Source organism: Myodes glareolus, chromosome 5 (assembly GCF_982192425.1).
Source record: "Myodes glareolus chromosome 5, mMyoGla1.1, whole genome shotgun sequence".
Classification (NCBI taxonomy): domain Eukaryota; kingdom Metazoa; phylum Chordata; class Mammalia; order Rodentia; family Cricetidae; genus Myodes; species Myodes glareolus.
In genome coordinates, this window is record NC_142030.1 from 100,579,021 (window position 1) to 100,592,792 (window position 13,772).

The 13,772-nt window shown below is 37.9% G+C and overlaps 1 protein-coding gene across 2 annotated transcripts in view; it reads left to right on the forward strand.

Moving 5' to 3' along the window:
- The window catches only part of Dpp10 (dipeptidyl peptidase like 10), a 723,175-nt gene that overhangs the window by 163,446 nt on the left and 545,957 nt on the right, over nt 1-13,772 (forward strand). For both annotated transcript variants that reach the window (XM_048443790.3, XM_085688334.2), the window contains exon 3: nt 9,919-10,014. In XM_048443790.3, coding sequence (XP_048299747.3) covers nt 9,919-10,014 — 96 coding nt within the window. The remainder of the gene's footprint in view (nt 1-9,918; nt 10,015-13,772) is intronic.

The following is a 13,772-nucleotide window of genomic DNA, read 5'->3' on the forward strand; positions in this document are numbered from 1 at the left end:
AGGTGTTAGTCAGAGACCCAAGAGATTCCCAAAACAATATAGGTTATTACCATTGCCGTTTGTTGTCTCCTTGAGCTTGAATGTAAGACTAAAGGTCCTACCTAACTATGTCCAAGAAAGCAACAATAGCATTCTTACGTTGAAGGTAACCAAGAGCCAAGAACTGCATAACTGTCTGTTTTCAAGGCATGTACAATAGAGAATTCATTGTATACTGTGAATACCGCCAACCTAGCAAACTTCCAATGACTGGTAAGGTCATTTACCCTAGGAGAGCAGCCACTATCACCACTTTCCTAAACCAGTATAATTTTCAATAATGTTTGAAATTTTTATGTTTATACTCACAGGTGAGTGCAGCTCATACCCTACATCAAAAAAGATTTTTTTTTCCTTATGCTTCTTCTTTTTAGTTTTTCAAGACAGGATGTCTCTGTAGCTTTGGAGCCTGTCCTGGAACTAGCTCTTTCAGACTAGGCTGGCCTCAAAATCACAGAGATTCACCTGACTCGGCCTCCCGAGTACTGGGATTAAAGACATGAGCCACCAACGCCCAGCAAAGAAGCTTTTTTGTGTTTTTTGTTTGTTTGTTTGTTATCTTGTAGCACACAGAGCCTATCACAGACACTCAGCATGCAAAGAACAGTGGATTCAGGCTTTCTAGTCCCCAATTGATATATCAATAATATAACCTCTATATCTAAGGCTTAGGGACACTGAAAAAGTAATGCAGTCTTCTCAACAAGTTTTAACTGGTAATCAAGAATATTGGCAATATCCTGTGATATATAGAGGTGTATAGGACTTCATTGGTCAACAAATCCAATAGCAGTAACCCATTCCTGGCATAGGGCTTTCTCTTTGTTAGCCTGTGGTATCTAGTTATAGAATTATTGCCCTGTTATAGGGTAACTGTATTTACAGTGTGTGTGTATGTGTGTGTACATATATGTACACACTGTTTTTTTAAAAAAAAAACTTTTTCATCTCCATTTTCCCACCTCTACTCTGTCTCCACATCCTACTGCACTCTTCCTGTTCCCTTATTTCCGTTTAATCCTTCCCACCATTGTACTCTATCTCTCTTTCCTTGAAAGCCCATCTGATTGTAACTAATTTCCTCATTTCTATGTGTATTCCAAACAGAGCACAAATACCTAAAAATTCCAAAAGAGAGAGATCATGTGTCATCTACCTCTCTGGACCTGATTACCAACTCTGTTCATTTACCTGTAACGTTCATAATTTTATTTTTTGATATCTGAGTAACAATCCATTATGTCAATGTACAACACTTCCAATATCCGTTCATTATCTGATGGACATCTAAACTGCTTCTTCTTTGTGGTTGTTGTAAACAAAGAAGCAATGAACATGGATGAGAAGAAATCTCTGTATGAATATGTCAAGTCCTTTGAGGATGTTTCCAAGAGTAATATTTCTGGATCTTGTGTTAGATCAATTTTCGGCATTTTGAGGAAACTCCACAGTGATTTCCATTGTGGCTACACCAGGTTGTACTTTTACCTGGAGTGAATAGTGTTCCTTCCCCGTATACGTATCAGCATTTATTGTCATTGTGTGGTATTTTGTTTTGTTACTTTTTTGCTTTATCTTAGCTCTTCTGCCTGTGGTGAAATAAAAATTCCAGAGTAGTTTTAATTTGTATTTTCCTGGTGGCTAAGGATATGGAGCAATAAAATAAAAAAAAAAGTTCTTAAGTGTATATATTTCATCTTTTAAGAATGATCTGTTTAGGTCCATGTCTCGTTTTTAATTGTGTTGTTTATTTGCTTGTTTATGTGTATGTATGCATGCATGGGGGTAGTCTGTTGCTTTAGTGCTTTGTGAAGGTCAAAAAACAAAGAGAAACCTTGCAAAGTTAGTTTGCTCCTTCTACCTTTCCCTGAGTTTCCAGAGTGGATCTTGGGTCACTAAGCTTGCATAACAATGGACATTACCAGCTGAGCCATCTTGATGGTCCTGTTTGTTTTCTAATAAATTCGGTAGCTATGCCCAAGTTGAGATCAACAGAGAGACACCACCGGAATCCAGTCAAGTCCAGAATGCAAAGTTTATTCTTTCCAGCCAGGCTGGGAGCTCAAACACTACATACGATGCAGAGCAGCAGGGAGAGCTCCCATAGGGTTGACATACATAGTCAAAAACCACAAGCCAGGTTTATTTAGGGTCAAGGAAGTTGGTATTGCTAAGCAAGAAGTGTGGACTACTTCTGCACACCCCTTCTTCCATTAAGTGGCTACTTCTGCTTCTGTGCATGCCCCTGTCCTCCCCCGAGCAGTTACTTCTGTTTCGGTCTAGACCACAAAGCTGGGTGTTGACAGTTGGCAAATCGTGGAACTTTTATAGCTTTTACTCAAACCACTGTCCTAACCAGCTCTTAATCTTTCAAAGTTTTTTAAAATTTTTCATGTCCTTACAAGGTAACGTTTAGGACCCTTTGTGGGGCTACCAAGATGGCTCAGCAGGTAAAAGCACCTGTTTTCAAACTGAATGATCTGAGTTTGAGCCTCAGGATTGAAATGATGAAGGTAAAGAGAAGAAATGAGGCCTGTAATGGTCCCTGACCTCCAGTCATGAACGATAGCATGCAAAACCCACAATGCACGTATGTATTCACACACATAAAAATAAAACCAAATGCAATAAAAAATTAAGAAAATAATTTGTGATCCAAAATTATTTCTAATTTTGTAACTTTTGACAACAGTTTGTCTGCAGGGTAGCATTTCATTCAATAGTAAAAGAAGATGGCACAATAAAAACCAAGAAGATAAAAATTAGGACTTTAGCTGTCATACGTAGTATCAGTTAAGGTTGATTGGCCCATGAAAGGATGAAAAACACCAAGTATGCTTAAATATCTGGAATCTAAACTTGATTACTGTGACATGTGCTCTGCACTTTCAGCCAGTTCTATGAAGAGGGAAGAAGTAGGGAGTTTTTCCTTTTCAGGTAAGAAAGACACACAAGGACTGGAAAGATAGCTCAGTAGGTAAAAGTGCTTTGTGCCGAGACTGACAGCCTGAGTTTGAGAAAGGAAGGAGAGACTGACTCCACTGAAATGTCCTCTGACTTCCATATGAGTCTCGTGGCATCCTTTCTCCCAATGAAATGATTAAAAATATAATTACAAAATGTTTTTAAAGGGAAGAACATTGCAGGAATACACTGTATCAACACTAAACAAGGGGAATGACGGTAAGCACAGACAAAGCACAAATGCCTAAGCTACAACAGAAGGCAGTGGAGTTGCTAGCTGACTGGAAGACAGATGGAGGGACAATCCCATGCATGAGAAGCAGACTGGCTTTCTTCTATGGGAGGAATTCTGAATAACTTGATTAGATTTTCCCTTTTATTCATGTTTTAACAGAAAATTATTTCAAATGGGTTTTTAAATTAAAAGAAATGTTTCTGACCCTCTGATATCAAGAATAAACCAGATAAAAGTAGCACAATTCTTTCTAGTAAAGAGAGCCGAAGCACTGAAAGTCTATCAATTAGTTTTTTGTCTATTCAATACTGAGGGATGGAACCCTTTTCTTCTGAGATTATGTAGCCAACTAATTTCAAAGGCCGTTTAAGAGCAAAATTGGATTCCGTTTTGGAAGGAAGAACAGAGATACCAATAGCAGTCTATGATCTTAAATAACAGACTAGAGTCTAAGAAAGAACAAGGAATGAATTTTTCAATTTTTGTTCTAGTACTGAATTCACATTTCCAAAGAGGAACAATTTAGCTGCTTCTATATCCTGTAGCTATTTGAAAGTTATGAGTCCTTTTTATAGGTCTGTAAATACTGTTATTATTATTACATTCTCCATTTCTCTGGAGTTTGTGGTGTTCATAACCACAGCAAAGTCTTACATGGTTAGGAAATATTAATCACTTTAATAGCAGTGGTTACCCTGTGATAGGTTTTCAGCCTGGCATGCATGTATAAACACAGGTGTGCATACACCTAAGTGAGCTAATTTATTAGTCAGTTTAGAATATCCTGGGACTTAAGAACTCCCACAAGCAGAGAAAACATTCCATTTGGAGAATATTGCTTATAAAGCAAGTGACCCTAAGGGAAGGATGTAGGGAGACAGGAGGACATGCTGAATCTTTCCTGGTAAGCCACGACCTCGTGGTGGCATACAGATTATTAGATATTGGTTAATCAAGATGTGAGAGTTAGCCAATAAAAGGTTAGAACTAGTGGGTCAGGCAATGTTTAAAAGAATACAGTTTCTGTGTAATTATTTCAGGTAAAGCTAGCCAGGCGGGTGGCGGGAAGCGGCCCACAGTTCCTTCTACAAGGAAGGAGAAATTGAAGAATCAGAAAAAAAAGGAGTAAGGAGAGGAAGAGGAAAGGGATGTAGGGGTCAAGGGAAGGTAGGAAGGGGGAAAGAAGGAGAGGTTGGGAACAGGAAATAGTGCCAGAGAGAGTCCTTGATTATCCACTACCTTCACTCTGTCCTTCATCACCCTGATCACTCACCTATCACCAGCTCTAGATGAACCCATGGGTGGTTCTGAATCCTCATGATCCAATCACTGGGTCAAAATACTTGGAAAAATCTCATTTTAAAGAGGAAAGATGTATTTTTCTCACAGATTTAGAGGTCTATAAATGAAGATTCAAGGTGTTTCTGCCTCCTATGTCTGGAGTATTGTAAAAACAAAACAAAACAAGACATGGCAGTTGGGAGTGTGTGGTGTGCAGAGTGGCTGCTCACCTTATGGGTGTGGTGTGTGGCTTTTCCTGGAGAGGCATGAACAAGCATCTACTCCTCCCAAATACAGAAATAGGACAAGTCCAAATGATTCCATCTAAGTACAACCACCCATAATTATATTAGTAGTATAGAAGTATGGGTGGCTGCTTATAGGAGCATGGTTGACAGGGCAGTGACCTATACAAAGCCCATCCCAGCATGTGTGCTGCATCCCCAGAACTTCATGAACAATGTGTAGGTAGCTTCAAAGTTTAGAGTCTTTTCTCCGTAGTCCCTATCACCTAATAAACTCGCAGGAAGAAAAGAAGCTTGGGAGTCTTTTAGCTTTCAGAGGCTTCTTATGTTGCTCCAGATGTTTTCTTGCAGTCTTAAAGATCCAGGATGTTATGTTTCAGTTTGGAACTCTGTAAACATCAGTGAGCCCTCCTCCAGAATGAAAGCTTCCATCTTGCAGGATATTGTTATAAAACAAACTAGAAGAAACAAATGGCATAAAAAGAAAGACAGAAGAACAGAGGGCTGAAGATGTCTGGAGGGAGAGCAAGAGAGCAAAGCCGAGGAAGGGGGTAGGAAAAGAGGGAAAAGGCAGCAAGAGGGAAGAGGAAAAGAAGGTAGGCAGAAAGAGTGGAGGAGATGGGGCTGGAGGAAAGGGGGGATGGCAAAGCATAGGAAAGGGAAGTGAAGAAGATAGGAAAGGGTGAGGGAAGGAAGGGTGTGAGGGAAAGAGGGGAAGCTGCGAGTAGGATGTGGTCCCTGAGGGACCCTGTGGTCTCTGAAGATCTATGTTCTTCAACTCAGTCTTACCTCTAAGAGTCCATCACTTTATATTCACCTATCACATTATAATCTCATTACTCCACTAATCCAAGGGTGAGGTCATGGTCCTCATAACCCAATCCTTTCCCCAAGGACCTCCTCTGAACTAAGCTGCCCTGGACAGCTCTCTTTCAGCATATGAGTGTTAGGACACAGCTTAAATCTAGTCATAGCAGATCCCTTGCATTTAAATACTAGACAGTTCAAGTAAATTATGTTTGAACAAACTTCCCAAGAATGATAAACCCCACAAGAAGTAAATATTAAATTTTAGCAAAGATTTTTTTTTGTATTGAAGTAATGTAAAGCTCCATCACTGAAGTTATGAAGGAAGGAACTTCGCATGACAGCGTATTATGCAATCTAATGCCAGTTTGCTTCTGCACCACCGTGCAGTGTTTACTTGGAGTGACTGAGGTACCTGAATGGCATCTCAAATGCGCTGCTGTAAATTAGCTTTGTAGTTAAGCTACTGAGACAATCTTTAAAATGAATGAAATTCATTGTGACAATCATCCTCGTGTCTGATTGTCACATGAAGAATTAGGTTTCAATATGAGGTTCTGAGTGTTTCCTGTCTCCTTTTAAAAAAGATTACTCATTTTTGCATTGTGTATTCCTGAGTGTGTATGTATGTGTATTGTTAGAAACAAAGAAAGACCTTGCTTTTGTACAAAAGAACTAATGAAGAAAGTGACAGTAGCTTACTACAGTATGCCTTTTTGTAAAAAGGGTGTGTGAAACCCCAATAAGGCAAAAAATGTACAAAAGAAAAGGCAATATGAGACAAAATGTCTACTAAAATACTACTGAGTTTGTTTGGGGCTGGTGTCTACTGCTAGGTATGGTGTCTACTCTGAAGTGTGACTTATATGTCCAGTGAGACTCCACCAGAGAAAACTGATGATTTTTTTCCTTTGCAAGGTATTAATTAAAGATAGCTTCTTGATTACTTCTGGGAACCCATGTCCACTTCCCCAACTCAGCACTAGGATGTTCTCTAGCTTAACCATGTATAGGCCCTTTACACACTGTTACAGTCTCTGTGAGTTCATATATGTATCCATCCTGTTGTGAATGCATCCCCTCTAGCAATTGTAATCTGTCTACCTTTTCTTCCACATAGCTTCCTGAGTCCTGAGTGAAGGGGTGGTTAATGAAGACAACCAAGTTAGGACTGAGTGCTCCAATATCCTTCATTTTCTTCTCATTGCCTAATTGTAAATCTCTGTGTTACTCCTCATTAACTACAAGGGGAAACTTCTCTAACACTAATCTATGGGAGGAGCATAATTTTGTTAGAAATCATTTTATTGCTATGATCTTTTAACAGAGCAATAGTATTAATGTAAAGTTTAGCTCCATCTATAAGAAAAGGCTTGTGAACTTGATTTTCTGAGACTGACACAACATGTTTATTATGATCATCCAAAGAGAATACTGGTTGCTAAAGTCAATGAGTGGGTGGAGTTAATGAAAGGGAGGTATGGGGTCGATGAGACCCTGGTGATAACTCTTCTGTATCTTGACTGCTGGGGGTGATGTCATCAATGGCATAGAACTAAACACACAAGGAAATGAATACAAGGACACAGTAAAGTCAACAAGGGGCAAGGAACTTATCATTTGAGTCCTTTTCTCTCCTCTTATTTTCCACGAAAGGACAATGACTGAAGAGTATGCAGGACTTGCATGTGATAGCCTTCCACTAGAATTGATTAAGAACCTACACTTAAATGGAAACATCCATTAAACAACAGACTGCCAAAACTTTAATAAAGATAGAATATGAAAAACTGAATTTCAGAAAAGTAAAAGGTTTAATTATCATTAATATTTATCAATAATTTTCCTTTATCCTCCCTCCAGAATTTCATATGTATATGCACTTTCTGACAAGTTGTGATACAGTTTCTACTAATCTTATCTATAATAGTCACTTGCATTGGGAAAATTCTGTTTTCAGTAACCTCAAGTTATTAGCAGTAAATTTAATATGGAGGTAAACTACATGAGCAATCAAAAATGGAATATTCCAAATGTAAGAAAATTTGAGAGTAGTAAGTTATCCCCAGCATCAGTACTGAAAACTTTAGCAAACTTTTGGATATCATATGTGTGTGTGTGTGTTATATAAAAAACGATAAGGAAACCTAGCTGAGAGGAGTCCAGTATGATGTGTTCTGTAGTGTAAAAAGACCTGTTTGAAGGGCCTTGAAAGACGGCTCAGTAGTTAAGAGTGCTTGCAGATCTTCTAGGAGACGTAAGTTCATCTCTTAGCAACCACTTGTTACTCCTCCTACAGCTGATCAAATATCCTCTTCTGGCCCTGTAGACCCCTGAACTCATGTGCACACTCACACATAAATAGAAATGGCAGTATATTTAAAGAAGAGGACATGCTTGAGGAGTACAAACACTTGTTTTGAGTATTTGAATAATTATTTATACATAAGACTATTTAGTGTTGTATACTTTCGCTGCAAGGTCAAGTACATACATTAATACTGTTGCACACGTGTGTACATGTTTCTGTTCATGTGCATATATTCATCATCCTAAAAGAAATAGTAAGCAAAGCATGTAAAATTTGCTCAGAGGTTGAGTACTTGCCTGTGATGTGAGTGTTTCTTGTTCTAACTTCCAGGAATGCAGAAGATAAACTGTGTTGGGTTTTTCAGAAAACTCCAAACTGACTTTGAGAGTATCTGAAGGGTTTAATTTCTTGTAGACAAGGGCAATCAATTTGGTCCTGAGACTTTCTTTGACATCTTGGGCAAGATAATCTGTTGGTATCTCTAAAGCTCCTCAGCATCCTGCCTCCTCACTCTCCTATGTCACAGGCTTTGTTTTGTAAATGAATAGACAGGTCTCCTGCTTCCACAGGTACTTGTTATTTGAAACCTTTTGCTAGAATTCAGAAAGTTCAATGCCTTTAGAGTCATTTTGATTTGTATGTGTTTATGGGTGTATATCACATGTGTGCAAGTGCCTATAGAGGTGAGGAGAGGTCACCAGATATTCTGGTACTAGAATTACAGGAAGTCTTGAGCTCTCTTATGTGGATGCTAAGAACCTAACTTGATAGATTTGGAAAAGCAGTAAAGGCTCTTAACTGCTGAGTGCTCTCTCTATCCCCAGGAAAGTTCAAAATTTGACCTTTCTGATTCCTCAGTAAACAGTCAGATGTATATCGTTTTCTACTATATGCTTTTTACATCTGCATATGTCTGGTGCTAAGGCAGAAATCAGATACTTCTCACATATTTAAGAAGCTATCTTGGTAACCATGGTTAATGGATGCAGTGGACTGTATTTGAAATGAATGACCGCCCTACCTACTGCAGAGAAGCCACAGCCAGCTCTTGGTACAGTAAATGCTGAACTTTTCAAAGATAAAAATCAAGTGAGATTAGTACATATCCTTGACATTTAGTTTTCAGTCACAGGGAAGGTCATAGCTAAAAGGTCACCGAGAAGAATTCGCTCATTCACAAATAAACAATGCTGTTATTTTGTAAGAAAAGTGACAAATTGTTTTCTATAGACCCATGAATGTAAAGGGGTGTTACAAACACAACTTTTTAATTCAAGCCATAGTCTTCCATTTCTGGACTTTGGAATGTAAAAAGAAAATCAAATCATGCTCATCTTCCAGGGGTTAATGTGCAGTACTTGTTTCCTTTGTAGCTCTTTACTCTTTGAACTTGGCATTCAAGAATATGATTTGCTTAGCACTTGTTAGGTGCTAATTGTGTGGTACAATTTTGCATTCATTCTGTTTATTTAAATTGCCTTGGATTAGAAAGTTCTCTCTTATCTGTGATGTGCCCCCATCTCTCTCATATTTAGCTTTTTACAAAAGGCTAAATTTCTTGTTAAATAGTGTAAAAAGTGAAGACTAGCTTATGATCAAAGGCACAGAAGTGGATCTTGCTGAAGAGTGCAAAAACAGTAGTTCTTCCCTGTTCTTCGGGTGTGCATGTCAATGTAAACCTTGGGACAGATCCATTAAATTGATATTAACTAAAACAATTGCATAATAAAATTCTATGATTTATTTAAAAATTTGAGACCAGGTGTGGTAGTACACTCCTAGCATGTTAACGTGTCGGAAGAGAAGGAAAGATAGTCAGGAATGAAAGGCCAGTCTCGATTTCATAAGACCCTTTCTTGCAAAACAAAGCAAAGCGTCAAGAAACAATCTTTGAGTGTCAAAATCTATTTCAAATGCTCACTTCAGATTGATGTCTAGTTAGTGTGTATTTTGAAGTGAAGAATTTTAAATCTTAAATCTCATTCTTGTAAGAAAAACAACACACAATAAGGTCCTGACTTTGTATGTCTTTTCAGATGAGCTAACAAATTCGTCAGAAACAAGATTGTCACTAGAGGAGCTTTTGGGGAAAGGATTTGGACTTCATAATCCAGAAGCTCGGTGGATCAATGGTAGGTGAAAAACTTTTCAGGTTTATTGTTGGTTTTGAATCCTCTTTAACTTAAAAAAAAAATTGACGCTTGAAGTGAGTGTACTGCTCCAATTTTTTGAGATTAATAAATGTGTTATCTAACCGGGTGAGAACTCAGGCTCATCCTAGAGAGAACCAGGATCTCAACAATGCATCACTACCTCTACAGCTGTCTTCCATAACTAAAACTGACTGTAGTGTCTCTACTGTACTTTGTCCTTCTTTCTGCCCTAAAACTGAAACTGCTTCAACATTTCTTAAATCAAGGTTGTATTAAAATAAGAAAATAAAACAAAACCAGTGTGGTAACTTGAGCATTTGTTTGTTGTAATGGATGCTAATAAGACGAGTTAATAGCTAAATTAATCAGGAAAACTATATTTGTGAAAACAGCTGCAAGTCTTTGTGTGTGTGTGTAATCTGTCTGACTGTGCATGCTAAATGTCTTAAGGGGAAAGAGTTAACTGTTGACATTCACTTTCTTTAGATGTAATGCTTTATTTATTTTTATTTGTATGAAAATAATATATCATTTGCATGAAAATATATCATTTGTATGCTAGGGCAAAATTTTGCCATTTTTTTCAGATAAAGATGATCTTATTAATGATCTATTTCTTCTTGAATGTTTTAACAAACCCTCAGAATGGCTATTCTAAATGTTTAGAAATGTTTCCATTGAGATGTATATAGACTTTGGGTTTGATTAATTTTGCTTTAGAATATGATGTTTTTGCATGCTATCTTGATAAAGTCTTAATAATAAGACATTAATCATTAATATCAAGACACTATTAAAAGAAGATATCGTAACTCATGAGGGCAAGGGTCAAATCAAACTTGCTTATCTGACATCAAGACAATTCTTCAAAAGAAATTAGAACACGAATGTATTATTAAGAAAATGAATGATTATCTTTAATTGATACCTACTGCCATTTTTTCCTGAACATATGTCAGTTAATATTAGTTGGAATATGACTGTGTGACATGGCATTTGTATTATATATAAAGACTACAATGAAGGGATTTTCTTAATATATTTTTACATTTTCCTTTGTAATTGTTCAGAAATTTGAGACCAGCTTTCTGCAGAATTTTGTCTTTTCTCTATGATGGCTTACCTGGTATATTTTTAATTTGAATATGGCTAGTAAAATACATTATTACCAAGGGCTGTCCTGATGCATGGGTCTCCCCCTGATCATTATCCCCAGGATGTGATCACAGTTAATTTTTCACATAATTGTCAACACAGGCTTTCATCAAAGGAACTGATAAAAAGGATGGTTCCAGAGTTCTTAAAACATTAGTAACACTGCAAATTATTAGATTTGAAATGATGACTCATCCTTTTCTCTGTTGACTGTGATTTTAAACCAAACTGTAGATATTGCTATTGTCAGACTCTAAAATGGAAGAAAAAAATCATGGTCTTTAACCCCCTTCTCAGACTAGCTTGTAGTGTTTAAGCATGCATTCTTTTGTGTAGAGTTGACGCTGTGGTATCATAACACCTGAGGAAAACAGACATCCCAGCAAAGAACTGTAGGATAGGCTGAAATACAGTACAGATTAGGACACAAATATTGCTTTTATATAGCTCAAGCTTTGAAAGTCATGTATTAGGTGTTAATTGCATTTTTTTTTTAGCAATTTCCTTAACCATCTTGGATTAACTTGATTTTGAGATGGTACATGGGGGCAACTCTGCATGGCGAAACCACAGCTATCTAATCCATTAGAGAAATAGTGTCTATACAAGTTTTTGCTATCAAAGTAATCCTTGAAATTGGAATATGCAGGCAGTCTGTGTAAATACCACTGAAGATGTTGCCATATTATCTGTAGCTGGAAGACAATGACTGTTTTCAGAGCTGTTGTGTTCCTGGAGTTACTGGGATCAAATCCTGGGTCCTGACATTTCCGCATAAGACAGGTTCAGCTACTCAGCCTTAATAATCTGATTGAACAAACTATGAATAACAAAAAAGAAAAGCAATTATTCAGTGTGATCACATTGGGAAGAACAAAGAACTCTGGAACTGCGCCCCTTCCCCAGTTATCTTTAGGGTCCTCGTGTCAGGCTTAGGCTTAAATAAATAACAAGAGGTATATTTGTAGCTAACAGTACAAGTCGAGGTTTTATTTTAACTTATTGATGTTTCCTCCTTGTCTGAGTTCCAGTGTCCCCGGCGAGATTGTAAGAACTCTGTGAAATCCCTTTCCTTTGAGACATAGTTCTCTGTGGCACCAGGCCTCAGTCTTTTACTGCTCCTTCCGTGAAGTTCTTGAGGAAACTCCAAATACTTTTGGATCCACTGTTTTAAAAATCTGATTGTCAAATGGAGGGACACAAGTACCTCTTTAGAATACTCTTAGTCCTTTAAAAATAATTTTTCTTTGAAAGTTTCATACATTTGTGCAATGCATGTTATTTGTGCCCATGAAGCATTACCCCTTCTGACTCTCACTGTGTTTGTAGCTCATCTCCCTGAAGGACTCCTTCTTAGCAAGGCAGTAACAGTTGCTGGAACTGTGCTTTGTTTAAACCTACTCTTCTTGCTAGCAGTCACTAGACACTTACTTTATTTATATATTCCAAACATACCCAAAATAATTGAGTGGGAGCCACCTTCGTAGAGGGAGTAACCTTGAACTCCTTGTGAACAATTATATCTGAAAGTGAAAGATGGACTTTCTTTTTACTTTTACGGTTTTCTTAGCATAAAAGTCACCTGAATGAATTCAAGCCCAGCTCATTTTGAAGCTTCATTTAATTCTTGGAGGTCATCCTCTGAACGCTTAATGCATTATCGGTCAAGAGAAGGAGGGTTGCCTAGTTGGCACTGGCATGTGTGTTGTCATTGTCTATGCTGGTTCTCCAGTGATGTATATGAGGGTGTCACTGCAGCCTTGGGCGGGTGCCGGTTCATGGTTAGCTAAACAACTGACTTCCCCATGTTTTCTTTTGTCCTTGAGATCTCCATATTTATAGCATCTTCCTACTTACATCTACTTGAAGCCTGGAAATCTATATGCTTTAGAAATCTCTGCACCTTTATTTGGTAATCGGTTTGAATGCCAGTGAGTCTAATACTGAACGCCTTCTCTGCACAGCAGTATAACAGATGACATCACACATGCTGCGTGTAACAGTCTCTGACACTAAATTCACCCAGAAACATGGGATTGAATCTAGAAAACTTTCCAAATAGAAGGGCAAAAGAAAGCCTGTCTTATTTTATTTTGTAATATGCTAAGTTTATTCTTTGAAAATTTCATAATGTATTCAATGTATTTTGATAAAATTCACCCCACTTTTCCCCTGGCTATTCCCAGAGCCTCTCACTGTCTCTGAACCCCTCCCAAATTTGTGCCCTTCTTGTAGTTGTTGTTTATAATCCACTAAGTTCAGTTGTAGCTGCTCATATGTTCATGGATGTGGAGTCATCTAATAGAGTGTTGTCTATTTACCAAGGACCACACCCTCACAGAAGACTGACTTTCCCAGCCCAACATCCATCAGTTATTAACAGGTCCTCAGCTAGGGTTGGGACTTCAGCATTGTGAGCTCCTACTACTTATGGGGTGAAATGTTGATCGGCTTGATGCTGTACAGGTATTCATTGCAGCAGAGCAGATGTCAACCAGCAGGTGTAGAGCTGGCTACCTGCTTTGCCATTTCTCTCTGAAAGATCGTTCTTTTTTCTAACACACAGACCATACCCATGACAA